Below are 13,940 nucleotides of genomic sequence, written 5' to 3' on the forward strand. Positions count from 1 at the left end.
TGGGCCCAGGACAGACCCCTGTGGGACCTCACTGGTCACTTCTCTCCTGGATGAAAAGGAGCCATTGTTGAGCACCCTTTGGCTTCGGCTGGTCAACCAGTGTCAGAGTTAGCACCCAGAATTCCAGACAATCAATCAGTCAGCTTGATAGATAGAATCAACAGCACTTTATTGATAGCTCCAGAATCAGACATGTGCCCCACTCAGCTTCTTAGCTGAGACTAACCACACCCTCCCAAAGACAAAGTAACAGAATCCCCAAAGGCCAAAAACCCCTCCCAAGCAGAAACCCGCCAAGCGAAGCCCCTCCTGATTCCCACAGAAGTGAAAGCACATTCCCAGCTCTGAGCGCTCGGAGAGCCAGGCCTTCAAGGCCACTAGATAAGACACCTGGCCCTGCTATGCACTACTATCACTATCTACTCTTCTACTGCAGCTAAAGCCCCATCATCCCCCCACTACTATACTACAAACACTATCTGGTAGAATACTAACAGGATTCTAACAGTCAGCCCCCCGAAAAAAAAAGGAAAACCCCCTCCCCCAGAAGAAAGCTGAAAACAAAGTCAAGTGACAGCAGAAAGAGAAGGCTTGTCAGGGTACTGTGCATGAAAACGAGCCACCAAATCAGGCGCATTAACATTAGCAACAGAAACCCATTCATCATGATCAACAGGAAAATGTTTCCAGCGAATGAGATACTGAAGTTTGCCCTTATGTAGCCTAGAGTCCAGAATTTTAGCAACTTCAAAATGTTGTTGCCCATCAATCATCATGGGCAGAGGTTGAGAGTCAGTAGTCTTCCATCGACCCGTGCTCCGATCTGGTTTCAACAACCTGAAATGAAAAACGGGGTGAAGATGACGATAGGACTTAGGAAGGATGAGTTCGGCAGTGACATCATTCACCAGTTTTTTAACAGGGAAAGGACCAATGAACTTAGGGCCCAACTTCTTTGAAGGAACCCTGGACTTTAATTTTTTTGTGGACAGGTAGACCATGTCTCCAGGCTTAATGTCCCAACCATCCGACCTTTTCCTGTCCGCATACTTCTTGTATTGACGCTTGGCGTCCTGCAATGCTTTAGTAATCATAGGCCAGGCTCCCTTGACTTTCTCAGACCATTGAGTCACAGCAACAGGGTCAGTTTTTTCAGCAGGCAATGCAGGCAGCAACTTAGGTTCAAATCCATAGTTAATTAAAAAAGGAGATTGCCCAGTGCTTCTATGGACAGCACTATTGAAAGCCACCTCTGCATGGGGGAGCAAGTCATACCAATCATCCTGCAAATAATTAGTGTAGGACCGAAGGTATCTCTCAAGGGCCATGTTCGTTTTCTCACATTGTCCATCAGTCTCAGGATGATAGGCTGTGCTGAGGGCCAACTGAACCCCCAATTTTTTCTGCAGTACCCTCCAAAATTTAGAGGTGAAGGTACTGCCTCTATCCGAAATTATTCTATCTGGCAATCCGTGATATTTATATACATGGGCAATGAAAAGGTCAGCCAACTTCGAAGCTGAAGGCATCCCCTTGCAAGCAACATAATGAGTTTGTCTAGAAAACAAGTCCACTACCACCCAAATGGTGTCTCTGCCTTTACTTGGTGGCAAATCAGTTATAAAGTCCATAGCATGTTTCGTCCAGGGTGAGTCCGGCGTGGGCAAAGGGTGCAGTAAACCCCTGGGTTTTCCCACAACAGGTTTGGCCCTAGCACAAACAGGGCAACTCTTAACAAAAGCATCCACATCCGCGCGTACACCTTCCCACCAATATGTATTGCGCAGTTTGTGCCAAGTCTTCAGATAACCCCAATGTCCAGCAGCTTTAGAATTATGGCAGAGCTTTAAAATGTCCTCTCTCATGGAAGCAGGGACATAGACCCTAGAGTTCTTTACCCACAGTCCCTGTGCATTACGAGACAGCAAGTCCTTGTGGCTTAGTAGCCAGTCATCAGCTTCTGCCACCTGCTGGATCCGTAGCAGAATGTCATCCAGCAGGGTTTCAGACTTAGCCTGTGCAGGGGGTGGGGATGAAGCTTTGGCCTTGCTGCGAGTAATTACTGCCAGGCCCAACTGTTCAGGGGAAAAGATAGTTTCTAGTGGAATGGCCTCTTTCCCCTCATGTTGTGGCAACCTGGAAAGCGCATCAGCCAAAATGTTTTGGCGCCCAGGGAAGAATTTCAGCTTAAACTTGTACTTATAAAAGTCCTTGGCCCACCTCCTCTGTTTGGGGGTCAGTTTGCGAGGAGTTTGCAATGCCTCCAGGTTCCTGTGGTCCGTCCACACCTCAAAAGGTTGTGGAGCCCCCTCTAAAAACTGCCGCCAACTTTCCAAGGTGTGCTTTATGGCATAGGCCTCTTTCTCCCAGCAAGGCCAAGATAACTCAGCCTTTTGGAACCGTCTAGACAGGTAAGCACATGGCCTTAGTTTACCATCAGAGTCCCTTTGCAACAATACTGCGCCCATAGCAAAGTCACTAGCATCCACCTGTACAACAAAGGGCCTATCTGGGTCAGGGTGAAGCAAAATGGGTTCCTTACTGAACAGCAACTTTAATTGGTCAAAAGCTTGTTGGCATTCCTCTGACCAACGAATTGGAGCAGAAGGCTTGGGTCCTTTGCTCCCTTTTTGCGCCTCCCCCCCTTTCTTCTCCACAGATTTGGTTTTAAGCAAATCAGTTATAGGCAATGCAATTTTGGCAAAATCAGGAATGAATTGTCTGTAAAAGTTGGCAAAGCCCAAGAACCTCTGAACATCTTTACGGTTCCTAGGGGGCGCCCAGTCCAATACAGTTTGCACCTTGGCAGGATCCATTTCTATGCCTTGGTTGGAAACTCTATATCCCAAAAAGTCCAATCTTTCTGTATGGAAATGGCATTTGGACAGTTTTACATACAGCTGATTATCCAGCAGTCTCTTGAGAACCTCCCGGACCAACTTAATGTGGCTGTCCAAGTCTTTGGAGTAAATAAGCACATCATCCAGGTACACCAGGACCCCTTCAAATAATAGGTCATGTAGTACCTCGTTAATATGCCTCATGAAAATCCCTGGCGCCCCCGCCAGGCCAAAAGGGAGAACTAGATACTCAAATGCCCCCAAGGGGCAGTTAAATGCAGTCTTGTATTCGTCCCCCTTTTTGATGCGAACTCGGTAGTAAGCATCCCTCAAGTCCAACTTGGTAAAAATCTTGCCTGTGACCAATCGTCCCAACATGTCTTTCATTAAAGGCAGGGGGTATTTATTAGTACTACAAATCCCATTCAGATTGCGATAGTCCGTGACTAACCGCAAGGAGCCATCCTTCTTTTCCCTGAAGAAGACAGGCGCAGCAAAAGTCGAAGTTGATGGTCTAATAAATCCCCGGGCCAAGTTTTTCTCGATAAACTCTTTTAGAGTGGTAAGCTCCCTTGGGGTCATTGAGTATAACTTAGGTTTAGGCAGTGGCGCCCCCGGCTCTATCTCAATGGCACAGTCCGTCTCTCTATGCGGAGGCAGCACATCACACTCCTTAGCTTCAAAAACCCCCTGCAAATCTTGATAGCAGTGAGGGAAGGAAACCTCTCCCTCCCCAACACAAAGGTCCTTGGGCTTGCATATCGTCTAAATGCCAAGGCCCGCCTCCCCGTGATTCAACACCCAAGTTGGCAACCGCGGGAAGGAAGGGGAAGCACCATGGCCTGGTCAAGGCAAATGTTTCTCTGCAAACTGATCAATCGAAAATCAATTGTCTTCCCTCCAACTCAAGGAAAGGGTTGTGGTGATGCACCATCAATTCCAATGCAGCAATAATGTTAGTTGTAGTGGGCCCCACAACCATCTGAAGTTGTTCCCAATGTCTGCCACCCAGCCAACAACAGTTGCGGTTTTCCTCTCTTCTGCATTGCCCTGACACCAATCAATAGAGAAATCCATGACATCGTAGTGAAGGTAATGGCTCCTCAATGGGAGTGAGGTTGCAATGTCCCAAACAGCTGACACACAGCAGGTTTATTAAACATCTGGTGCACCCACAGTTCAATGGCCCGCAATTAAGCTGCATGGCACTTTTTCTTTTGACAACCCCACCATTAAAAGTCAACAGTCAATGAAAATAGGGGAGATACCCCCCTCACCATTCGCACAGCGGCTCTCTCGGATCCATTAGCCCGCCTTTTCCCACTTTCTAAGGCAGCGATTGGTAGTTTAAAAAGGCCCCTCCTCAGCTCCGAACTTCCACTATCTTTTCCCAAAACTTCTGATTCCTCTTCCCCGGCTGCACTGCAGACTGCGATCAGCTGGGGCCCCTTTTCTCTGTTTGCCTTTTCTCCTTTCCTCCCCTGTCGCCCCGCTTTGCCAGGGGGGGTCTGTGGGGGTTGGATTTTCTCTCCTGGACTTTTGGTCAGGACAAATGCAATTAAGATTGGCCTTTATTGCCACACTTCAAACACAGGCCAGCCTGCGCACTTCTATTCCACTCCTCTCCGCAGAGCCTCCTGCCCTTTAGTTTTTCGCTGTTGGGGCCTGTTTCCTTTCCTTTGGAAATATTTGGCTCTCCTCTGAGCCAGCATCTTGTTTTTTTACCTCCTGCTGAATGCCTCACGCCTCTCCCAGCCATATCATATCCACTCCATCGCGGTGGGGGGGTTGCATCTGGTGAGAGCCCATCCTCACAATCTCCGACGCAGTCCCTCTTTAAAGTACTGAATATTCATTTCCCTCTGTACAGTCAGACACTTGGGACACCAGTCTCCTGAACTCCATGGCATATTCGGACAACCAAACCGACCTGGATCCTGATCCAAAGCCTTGATTCAGCCAGGGCAATGCTAGCCCCGAAAGGATCCTCAACTTATTGGCCCTTAGAGCCTCTCACATAAACTCTGCTAAGCTCTGAGCTCAAGTGTCCTGGCAGTCATATAGATGCACCAGCCAGTTCGCCGCCGCCTCCCCTTTGAGGTGTCTAGCCAACGCACTTTACTTTGGCTGCCCTCATTGAGGAAATGGTCCCCAATCCTCCATGTGGTCTGCTACTCTTGCGACAGGAAGTAAGGCAGTGTTTTGGGATCCCCATCAAACTTAACATCCACCTACCTGGCTTGGGCCTCTTGTTGCTCTGCTTGGGGGGGTGCCGCCCGCGGTGGTGGCCGCCGGGTGGGGAACCCTGGGGCAAAGCCTCTTTCCTCCCCCAGCTCCCGCGCCCCAGCTCCAGCCCCTGGGGGCAGCACTGCTGGACCGGGCGGACTTGCACCTGCTTCCTGCTCCCCGCTCCTTCCTTCAACCCGTGAGACGTTGGAGGAACCTCTAGGATCGTGCTAGGTGTCCTGAAACCCTCCATGTCCAACCGTCAGCTGTTGTAAACCTACCTCGTTTCCAAGTCGGCTTCTTTCCCCAGGCGCAAGTTTGCAGCGGCTGCGTGAAGCCCATGTTCATCCAGACACAATGCAGCACGCCTTCGCTCATTCCTTCGTGTCGGGTGCGCCACCGCGGCAAAACCACTGCCCAGGTGCCATGTGGGTCTGCTGAGCAACTAGCTTCCTCACCGCCTTTGGAACAGCTCCGGTTCCTTTCCCCTCGAGGCCCAGCCTGAGCGTCCCCTCCGCATCCTCGATCGTTTGGCTTTCCTTGGAGATGCACCGCCCACCCCTGCCCTCCATGGTCGATCATGGTTTGTTGCTGAATTAAATTGTATGATCCAGCTAACTGTCAGAGTTAGCACCCAGAATTCCAACAATCATCATCAGCTTGATAGATAGAATCAACAGCACTTTATTGATAGCTCCAGAATCAGACATGTGCCCCACTCAGCGTCTTAGCTGAGACTAACCACACCCTCCCAAAGACAAAGTAACAGAAATCCCCAAAGGGCCAAAAACCCCTCCCAAGCAGAAACCCACAAGCGAAGCCCCTCCTGATTCCCACAGAATGAAAGCAACATTCCCAGCTCTGAAGCGCTCGGAGAGCCAGCCTTCAAGGCCACTAGATAAGACACCTGGCCCTGCTATGACACTACTATCAACTATCTACTCTTCTACTGCAGCTAAAGCCCCATCATCCCCCCACTACTATACTACAAACACGATCTGGTAGAATACAACAGGATTCTAACAGTCAGCCCCCCGAAAAAAAAGGAAAACCCCCTCCCCCAGAAGAAAGCTGAAAACAAAGTCAAGTGACAGCAGAAAGAGAAGGCTTGTCAGGGTACTGGGCATGAAAACGAGCCACCCAAATCAGGCGCATTAACATTAGCAAAAGACCCATTCATCATGAGCAAACAGGAAAATGTTTCCAGCGAATGAGATACTGAGTTTGCCCTTATGAGCCTAGAGTCCAGAATTTTAGCAACTTCAAAATGTTGTTGCCCATCAATCATCATGGGCAGGTTGAGAGTCAGTAGTCCTTCCATCGACCCTTCCGATCTGGTTTCAACCAACCCTGAAATGAAAAACGGGGTGAAGATGACGATAGGACTTAGGAAGGAATGGTTGGCAGTGACATCATTCACCAGTTTTTTTAACAGGAAAGGACCAATGAACTTAGGGCCAACTGCTTTGAAGGAACCCTGGACTTAATTTTTTTGTGGACAGGTAGACCATGTCTCCAGGCTAATGTCCCAACCACCGACCTTTTCCTGTCCGCATACTTCTTGTATTGACGCTTGGCGTCCTGCAATGCTTTAGTAATCATAGGCCAGGCTCCCTTGACTTTTCTCAGCCATTGAGTCACAGCAACAGGGTCAGTTTTTTTCACAGGCAATGCAGGCAGCAACTTAGTTCAAATCCATAGTTAATTAAAAAAGGAATTGCCCAGTGCTTTCTATGGACAGCACTATTGAAAGCCACCTCTGCAGGGGGGAACAGTCATACCAATCATCCTCCTGCAAATAATTAGTGAGACCGAAGGTATCCTCAAGGGCCATGTTCGTTTTTCTCACATTGTCATCGAGTCCAGGATGATAGGCTGTGCTGAGGGCCAACTGAACCCCCAATTTTTCTGCAGTACCCCTCCCTGGTGCCTTGATCACCACAATGATAATAACTCAAAGCACAAAAACAACACTCAAAACCTTTTCTTATCTCAATGAAGAAAGCAAATCCCACTCTGAGCTCTCTAGAGCCAGCCTTCAAGGCCACTAGATAAGACACCTGCCCTGCTATGCACTACTATAACATCTAGCTCTTCTACTGCAGCTAAAGCCCCACAATAAACCCATCACCCCAACACTATACTACAAACACTATCTGTAGAAATACTAACAAGGAATTCGAACAACCAGCCAATTACAAATACATGTAAACAGTTGGCCTTGTCTAGCCCACATTTTACAAGCTTGTTTGGTCAAGAATATCATGGAGAACTTTGTCAAATGCCTTAAACTGAAATCCAATAAATATACTTATATCCACAAGCTTCACCTTCATCTAACAAACGGATAATTTTATCAAAAAAAAGAAATACAGGTTTATCTAGCATGACTTCGTTCTCTTAACACCGTGTTGACTTTTTTGGATTAAATGGCATATGCTTTCTAGATGTTCACAGACTTCCTTTTTTAATTGAATTCTCTCTAGAATCTTATCCTGGTATTGATGTCAAAACTAAGTGGACGATAATTTGTTTGGGAATCCCCCCCTTTTTTTTTCCCTTTTTAGATGGGACAAAACGTTTGCCTCCTCCAGTCCTGCGGGGATTCTTTCCTGTTCTCCAGGAGCTCTCAAAGATTATTGCCACATGGTTCCCCGATATTATATTTTGCCATTCTTTTAGTACCTTGGATGTAGTTCAATCTGTCCTGGGAGACTTATATTCATTTAGTAGGTAAACAGTTATTCCTGTACTCTTTACTTAATATTGTGCTGCAAATTCCCCATAATCGTCCTCTGCTCCATTAGCCTCAGGTTGAGCACACCTTTGCCTTTTTCTGATAAGACTGTAGCAAAAAAGAAAGTGTTGAGTAATTCTGATTCTTCTATTCTGTCTTGACCTTTTCAACTGTCCCCCTGTTAACAATTTTGCACATCTTCTGCACGCAGTGGCCCTACGTTTTTTCTTCTTCTTTCTCTTCTTCTTCCTTGCTGCGGACATTAAAAAAAAAAGGCCCTTTTTTTTGTTCTTTAACCTCTCTAGCAAGAACTCAAATGTTAGCATTAATATTTTCTCCTCTGTTTCTTATCTAGAGATAGATCCATGGAGAAGGTGATATGAATACCCCTGTTTAAAATTTTGAAAAGGGTGTCAATCTGAGGATTGCAGCAAGCTTGTTTTCCCTTCCTGCTGCCCATAGACTAGAACACGAACAATGGATGCAAACTCTGCAGGAAAAGAGATTCCACTTCAACATATCGAAAGAATCTCCTGACAGTAAGAGCTGTTCAATAGTATAACACACATCCCCTTGAATGTGATGGAGTCTCTTTCTTTGTGAGAATCTTTTCAGCAGTGGCTGGAATGGCCCATCTGTCAAGAGTGCTTTGATTGTGAATTCCGGCAATGGCAAAGGGTTGGACCTGATGGCCCTTGTGAGTCTCTTTCCAACTCTTTGATTCTATCATTCTATGATTTTCCATAAGAAGATGAAGCTTTGCTTTTTAAAACAATACATAAATTTCATGAGAACTCTTTTTCATAACATAAGAGGCAAAGTAAATGTCTGAAAAGTATATGCCTCAACATCAAGGTGATGTTAAAAAGCAAAATACCATACCTATGAAAATCTTAGCAATGAAATTACTAAAGAAGTGGAAAACGGAATAATATCAACCTAAAATAAAAGAAAATAACTTAAAATGCAAGTGTTTTCCACTTTCAAATTGTTTTTGTGGCAGTTTCATAATATTAATACTGCAAGTAGAACTTAACTAGCATTTCTTTGTTTTCTTGACTCCTTTTCCCTCAGTCTATAGAATGGGAAGGAAATAGAACAATACTTTTGGTTTCCAGAGTGCAAGCTTTGCTTTATTATATTAAGAAACTAAAACATGAAGCATTGGGTTTACAATAAGTATTCAAAGGCACCATAGTGAACTGGCACATTATAAAGTTCTGAAAATGGAAAGTAGGGTAATTTGTGTATGAGAGAGGTCACTGAAAGGTATAGAATATGCCAACTTATTATTATTAATTATTATTATTATTATTAATTATTATTAATTATATTTATTAACTTTATTTATAATGCGCTGTAAAATGTACACAGTGCTTGTACATACAAATTCTTTTTAATTAACGGTTCCCTGTCCTCAGGACTTACAATACAATAAAAGACAATGAAACAAAAGTAGAAAGGAAAAGGTGGTGGGAAAGGGATAGAGTTCCACAGTTCCTCTCGACCTCCAAAGCCTGGAACCAAGCAGATGACTGGAGGGAGGGCCTTGGCTTCATAATGTAATGTTTAATCTTTTTTCCAGTGGAGACTTCTCTTTAACTACTCTCTGCCTCTCAGTAGGATACATACATATAATAATACATCATGCAATAAATTGGTAATATGTGTATCGTATATATATACAGGTCATCTCAAAAAGAATCTATCAAATAAGAAAGTCGAATTTATTTACTATTTGTTGTTTGTTAATTCTACTCATTAAGTCAAAATGAGTCTTAATGCAAACTAAAATATATTATCTTTTCCCATTATAGTCCTATCCATGTAGTCTCACACACTAGCATAAAAATTAGTCTGTATTTATATAATTATATGGATTCAAGTTCATTAGAGTAGTCCACATCTATGATAAGAATGGCTATCAAGTAAATTGATAAATAAGTCTAGATAATATAACATAATCACATATTAATGGTTGAGTGGCTTCAATTTACTTCTGTATATATAATGGTGAATCCTGTCATCTTGGTTTTTCATTGGCAAAGATTGTGTTCAGAGGAGTTATGCCTTGTCTCCCTTCATGAGGATAGATGATGTTGCCCAGTGGTTTCTCATGAGCAGTGGTAATCCAAACTAATCTGTAATGTTCAAAGATTCCTTTTAATAAGAAATTTCATGTTTTCCATTAATTTACAATGAATATCAAATAATCTTAATCAAATAAATTCATAGTAAATAAACTAGTTTTAATTTCACATAATATGGAATAAAATTACATAGCAAACAAAGCACAAGAGAGAAATTCAAAAAAGGCATTACACAAAAACTCCACACTAACCTCTTGTGTAAATATGAAATATCTTGCCACATGGTGAAATCCCCATCCTCCCAGAGAGGGCATTTTCTGGCCTGCTGGGTCAAAAGAATTTCATGGTTTTGTAGGCAATAAAAGAGATTCTGCTTATTTGCCCCAGTAAATGGAGAGAAAAAATATCTCCTAAGGTCTCTCTGTTCCCACCATCCACTCTCACAGTATATCGGATACAGACAGTAACAGAGTGAAGTATTTATCAAAATGGTAGGAATGTCTCTTAAATTCAATATTAGTTTTATTTAATAAGATAAATTCAAATGGAGAAAGCCAGAATGCAATATCACTTAAAAGTTGCTAGTTTAATTCGCAATTAACAGTGAAAGCAACATGATTGCGTTCAGACCTGACTTCCCATTGCCTCCATGAATTGTGTGCAGTGAGTTTTATCCAACGCAATAACATTAAAAACCACCATGATTAGCGTTCAATTGTCCTGGATTATTATATACTTCCATATTCCCTTGTCTGATAAACGCCAGAGTACATCTTAAGTGGCTGCATCCCAGGCTCTGGAACTCGTCCCTTCCCTGAGAAGCGAGACTGGCACCCTCTTACTTTCTTTCTTCAACAAAGTAAAACTTCTTTTTTATTCCAGAGAACCTTTGAGAATTGATTCTTCAGCGAAACAGACTTTGTATGGTTTTGTTTTTGTGTGTGTGCTAGCACATACATGTGCCTCAAGTCAACTTATATGAACACATGATTTCACGGGTTTTTCTTAGGCAAGGAATACTCAGAGGCATAGTTTTTTTTTGTGGTTTTTTCGGGCTATGTGGCCTATGTTCTAACTAGCAGAGTTTGTTTCTGACGTTTTTTGCCAGCATACTGTGGCTGGCATCTTCATCATAGAATGCCTTTGCCCTGGAAAAACTCGGTGTATATATCTAAGTGTGAACCTGGGTAAATGCAGGAGTGATTTTGCATGTGTACTGTTCTGTGTTGATGAATGGCTGGCCTCAAGCCTTGGAGGCTAATCAAACGAGATTAATGTCTGCTATATGGTGATCATTATCTGCTGGGAAAGCCGCTGACTCTGAATGGTTTTTCCCATTTGCATTTTTCTGAAGTCCCTATATTTGCTATTCCTCATTGACTGGTAGCCAAATTTTTGTTCACTTTAAGGGTTTCTTCTTTTTCTTTCTTCTTTTTTTGGTTGAAATTGTCCAGGTGTTTTTTGTGGATTTCAATGGCTTCCCTGTGCATCCTGACATGGTAGTGTGTTGGCATGGTCCAAGAATTTCAAGGTTTTCAAACAGTATTTTTATATGCCCAGGATGGTTTGTGGCAATGTTCTGCTACTGCTGATTTTTTTCTCTCTGGCCCAGTCCTGCAGTGTCTCTTGTACTTTGATTCTTGTTTGCACATGCGTTTGGTGGTCCCTGTGTAGACTTTACTTGCAGCTGTATTTACGCTCAGAGGCATAATAATAATAATAATAATAATAATAATAATAATAATAAGAATTTTTTATTTGTGTTTCCCCGCCTCTCCACATTTGTTGATCGAAGTGGGATTAACAGACAATTAAAAACCAATACAAACAGTGTCATAGAAATCCATAAAATAAAATCAAATAATACAAAAATTAAACAGTAAAACTCTATACAAAATTATCAAATCAAAGCAACATTCAATATCTAGGGTAAGGAGAAAATCAGTGGTGTCCAAAATACAACTTCATTCTTCAGGGGGAAGGCTTGGCAAAAGAGAAAGGTTTTAACTCTCTTTTTGAATATTTGCCAGTTTCCTTCTTCTGAAATATAATGTGCAATTGTGGAGTATTGGTCCTTCAAGTTGTCTTTGCAACCCCATCGCAGTTTCTTTGCCAAGAGTGTGCCAGCAGGTAGTTTTCCTTCCTCTAAATATAATGTCACTCGATTTTTTTCATTGTTGCTTGTTTTCATTTGATGCTTTTAACTTGGCATGCTGTTAACTTTCAATTATGCTTGTTCTACATGGCCTGTACATTCAGGCCCTCCTTATCCACGAAATGTTTAATCCATGGATTCAAGCATTCATGGCCTGAAAACATATTTTTAAAAAATCCAAATAGAAAACTTATGAATTTCCATTTTTATATTAAAGACAAAAACCACTTTTTCTTTTCCATTATGAACATCCATGGATTTTGTTTAATCACACAGTGGGGGCCTGGTACCAACCCCCAGTGGATAACAAGGGCCCACTGTACTGCCTTGACTCCCAAACCAGGAAAAAAGAAGATAATAAATAAGTAATAAATAAATATCATCATCCCAAAAATCAGTCAGGTGAGCGTGCCTTCTCTGGAGGTGAGGAAGTGACCACTTAGAAACTACATAAAGGTTGAATGCTTACCCTGCTTCTGGGCTGGAATAAGTAACACAGATTAACACAGACAGACATTAAATACAGACCTAGAGCTTGGGCATTATTTTTTGAAGTAATTTGTCATTTGGTATATTTTCCAAAGATACACAGAGGCCTGTATAATACTACTGTTAATTTTAAATTTTTAAAACAAAAAGTCTAATATTTCACATTTTGCCTTTGTGCGGGTACATACCCTCCGCTTTTGCGGCGCTCTGCCGCGACCCGCCAGTAGGTCTCGCGGGGGAACCGGAGCTTCACACGTCCACGACTCCGCGCGGAACCGAAAAAGAAGCTCCAAAATGGAGCTTCTTTTTTTCTTTCCCGTCCTCGCGTTTGCTACGTAGCGAGGCGCCAGGGGTGCAACTCGCTACGTCACAAGCGACGCGAACGGACGCCTCAGCTCCGATATACGCAAAGATGGTCAAGGCCATGTAGAAGGGCCGGCTCCATCTTACGTAAGGAGATCCCGTACTAAGTCCAGGTGCTCTAAAAGATACACCACCCTTTTTTAAAATATGACGTCCTTCCTGACTTCCCAAATATGCCGGTACAGAAAGCACTAAAAGTACTTTCTAATGTTAGTTTTTACTTTCTTATATATAAGTATTTCTATTACATTTTTAAAAAATCTGAATGAGAGCCTTCATTCAAGCACACAAAGAAACACATGAAACCACAAGAACAGTCATCCTCTTCCTCCATTTAGTGAAATCACAATCCTGTAGCTAGAAAAGTTAACAAAAAAAAAGTTACAGTTGCAAAGCTTAACAAAAAAATGAGTGAAGCTTTGTTCCTTCGGTTGCAATAACTTAAGTGACATTTAATCGTTGATAACTAGTTCTTTCCATGATCCACTATAGAAAAGGAAACAGATAAAGAAAAAGTCAGAACTGATAGTTTTTTATCATAGAGATAATGCAAATACCACATACAAACATAAACAACAACAACAAACAACCATAACAACCAGTTTGTTGTTGTGATGTTTTCGTTATTTCTTCATGTCTCTCCCAAGGCTTGAGGTGGGGTAACAACATAGATTAAAAAAAACACTATCATTTAAACACTGTAAAATCATGGTTAAAACAACATAAAGATAGGACAACATTATAAATAATCCCACCATAATTAAAATAATTGAAGGAACGCGGTGACTCATGGTTAAGACATGACTCTAACGATGCATATCAGCAGGTCAGTAGTTTGGAGGCCCCAAGTTACTGCAAGATGGATTGAGCTTCCTATCATTAGTTGCAGCTTCTGCCAACCTAGTACAGTGCGCCATTTTTTTAAATATGAAAGGGGGATCCATTTCAGACCCCCCACGTAAAAAAAAGTGTATGCTCAAGCCCCATTGAAAATAATGTGTCCTCGTTGCATGTGCTTTAGCACAGAGGTTGCAGCGCGG

The 13,940-nt window shown here is 42.9% G+C and overlaps 2 protein-coding genes across 5 annotated transcripts in view; both read right to left on the reverse strand.

Moving 5' to 3' along the window:
• Positions 1–13,940, reverse strand: part of KIAA1549 (KIAA1549 ortholog) — a 179,165-nt gene that overhangs the window by 117,371 nt on the left and 47,854 nt on the right. The window lies entirely within an intron of this gene.
• LOC121931502 (chromobox protein homolog 5-like) overlaps positions 545–13,940 on the reverse strand; it is a 14,075-nt gene continuing 679 nt past the window's right edge. The window contains exon 2 of the mRNA XM_042469334.1: positions 545–837. Within this exon, the coding sequence (XP_042325268.1) occupies positions 567–837 (271 nt within the window). The 3' untranslated portion in view covers positions 545–566. The remainder of the gene's footprint in view (positions 838–13,940) is intronic.

This window comes from Sceloporus undulatus, chromosome 5 (assembly GCF_019175285.1).
Source record: "Sceloporus undulatus isolate JIND9_A2432 ecotype Alabama chromosome 5, SceUnd_v1.1, whole genome shotgun sequence".
NCBI classification, from domain to species: Eukaryota; Metazoa; Chordata; class Lepidosauria; order Squamata; family Phrynosomatidae; genus Sceloporus; species Sceloporus undulatus.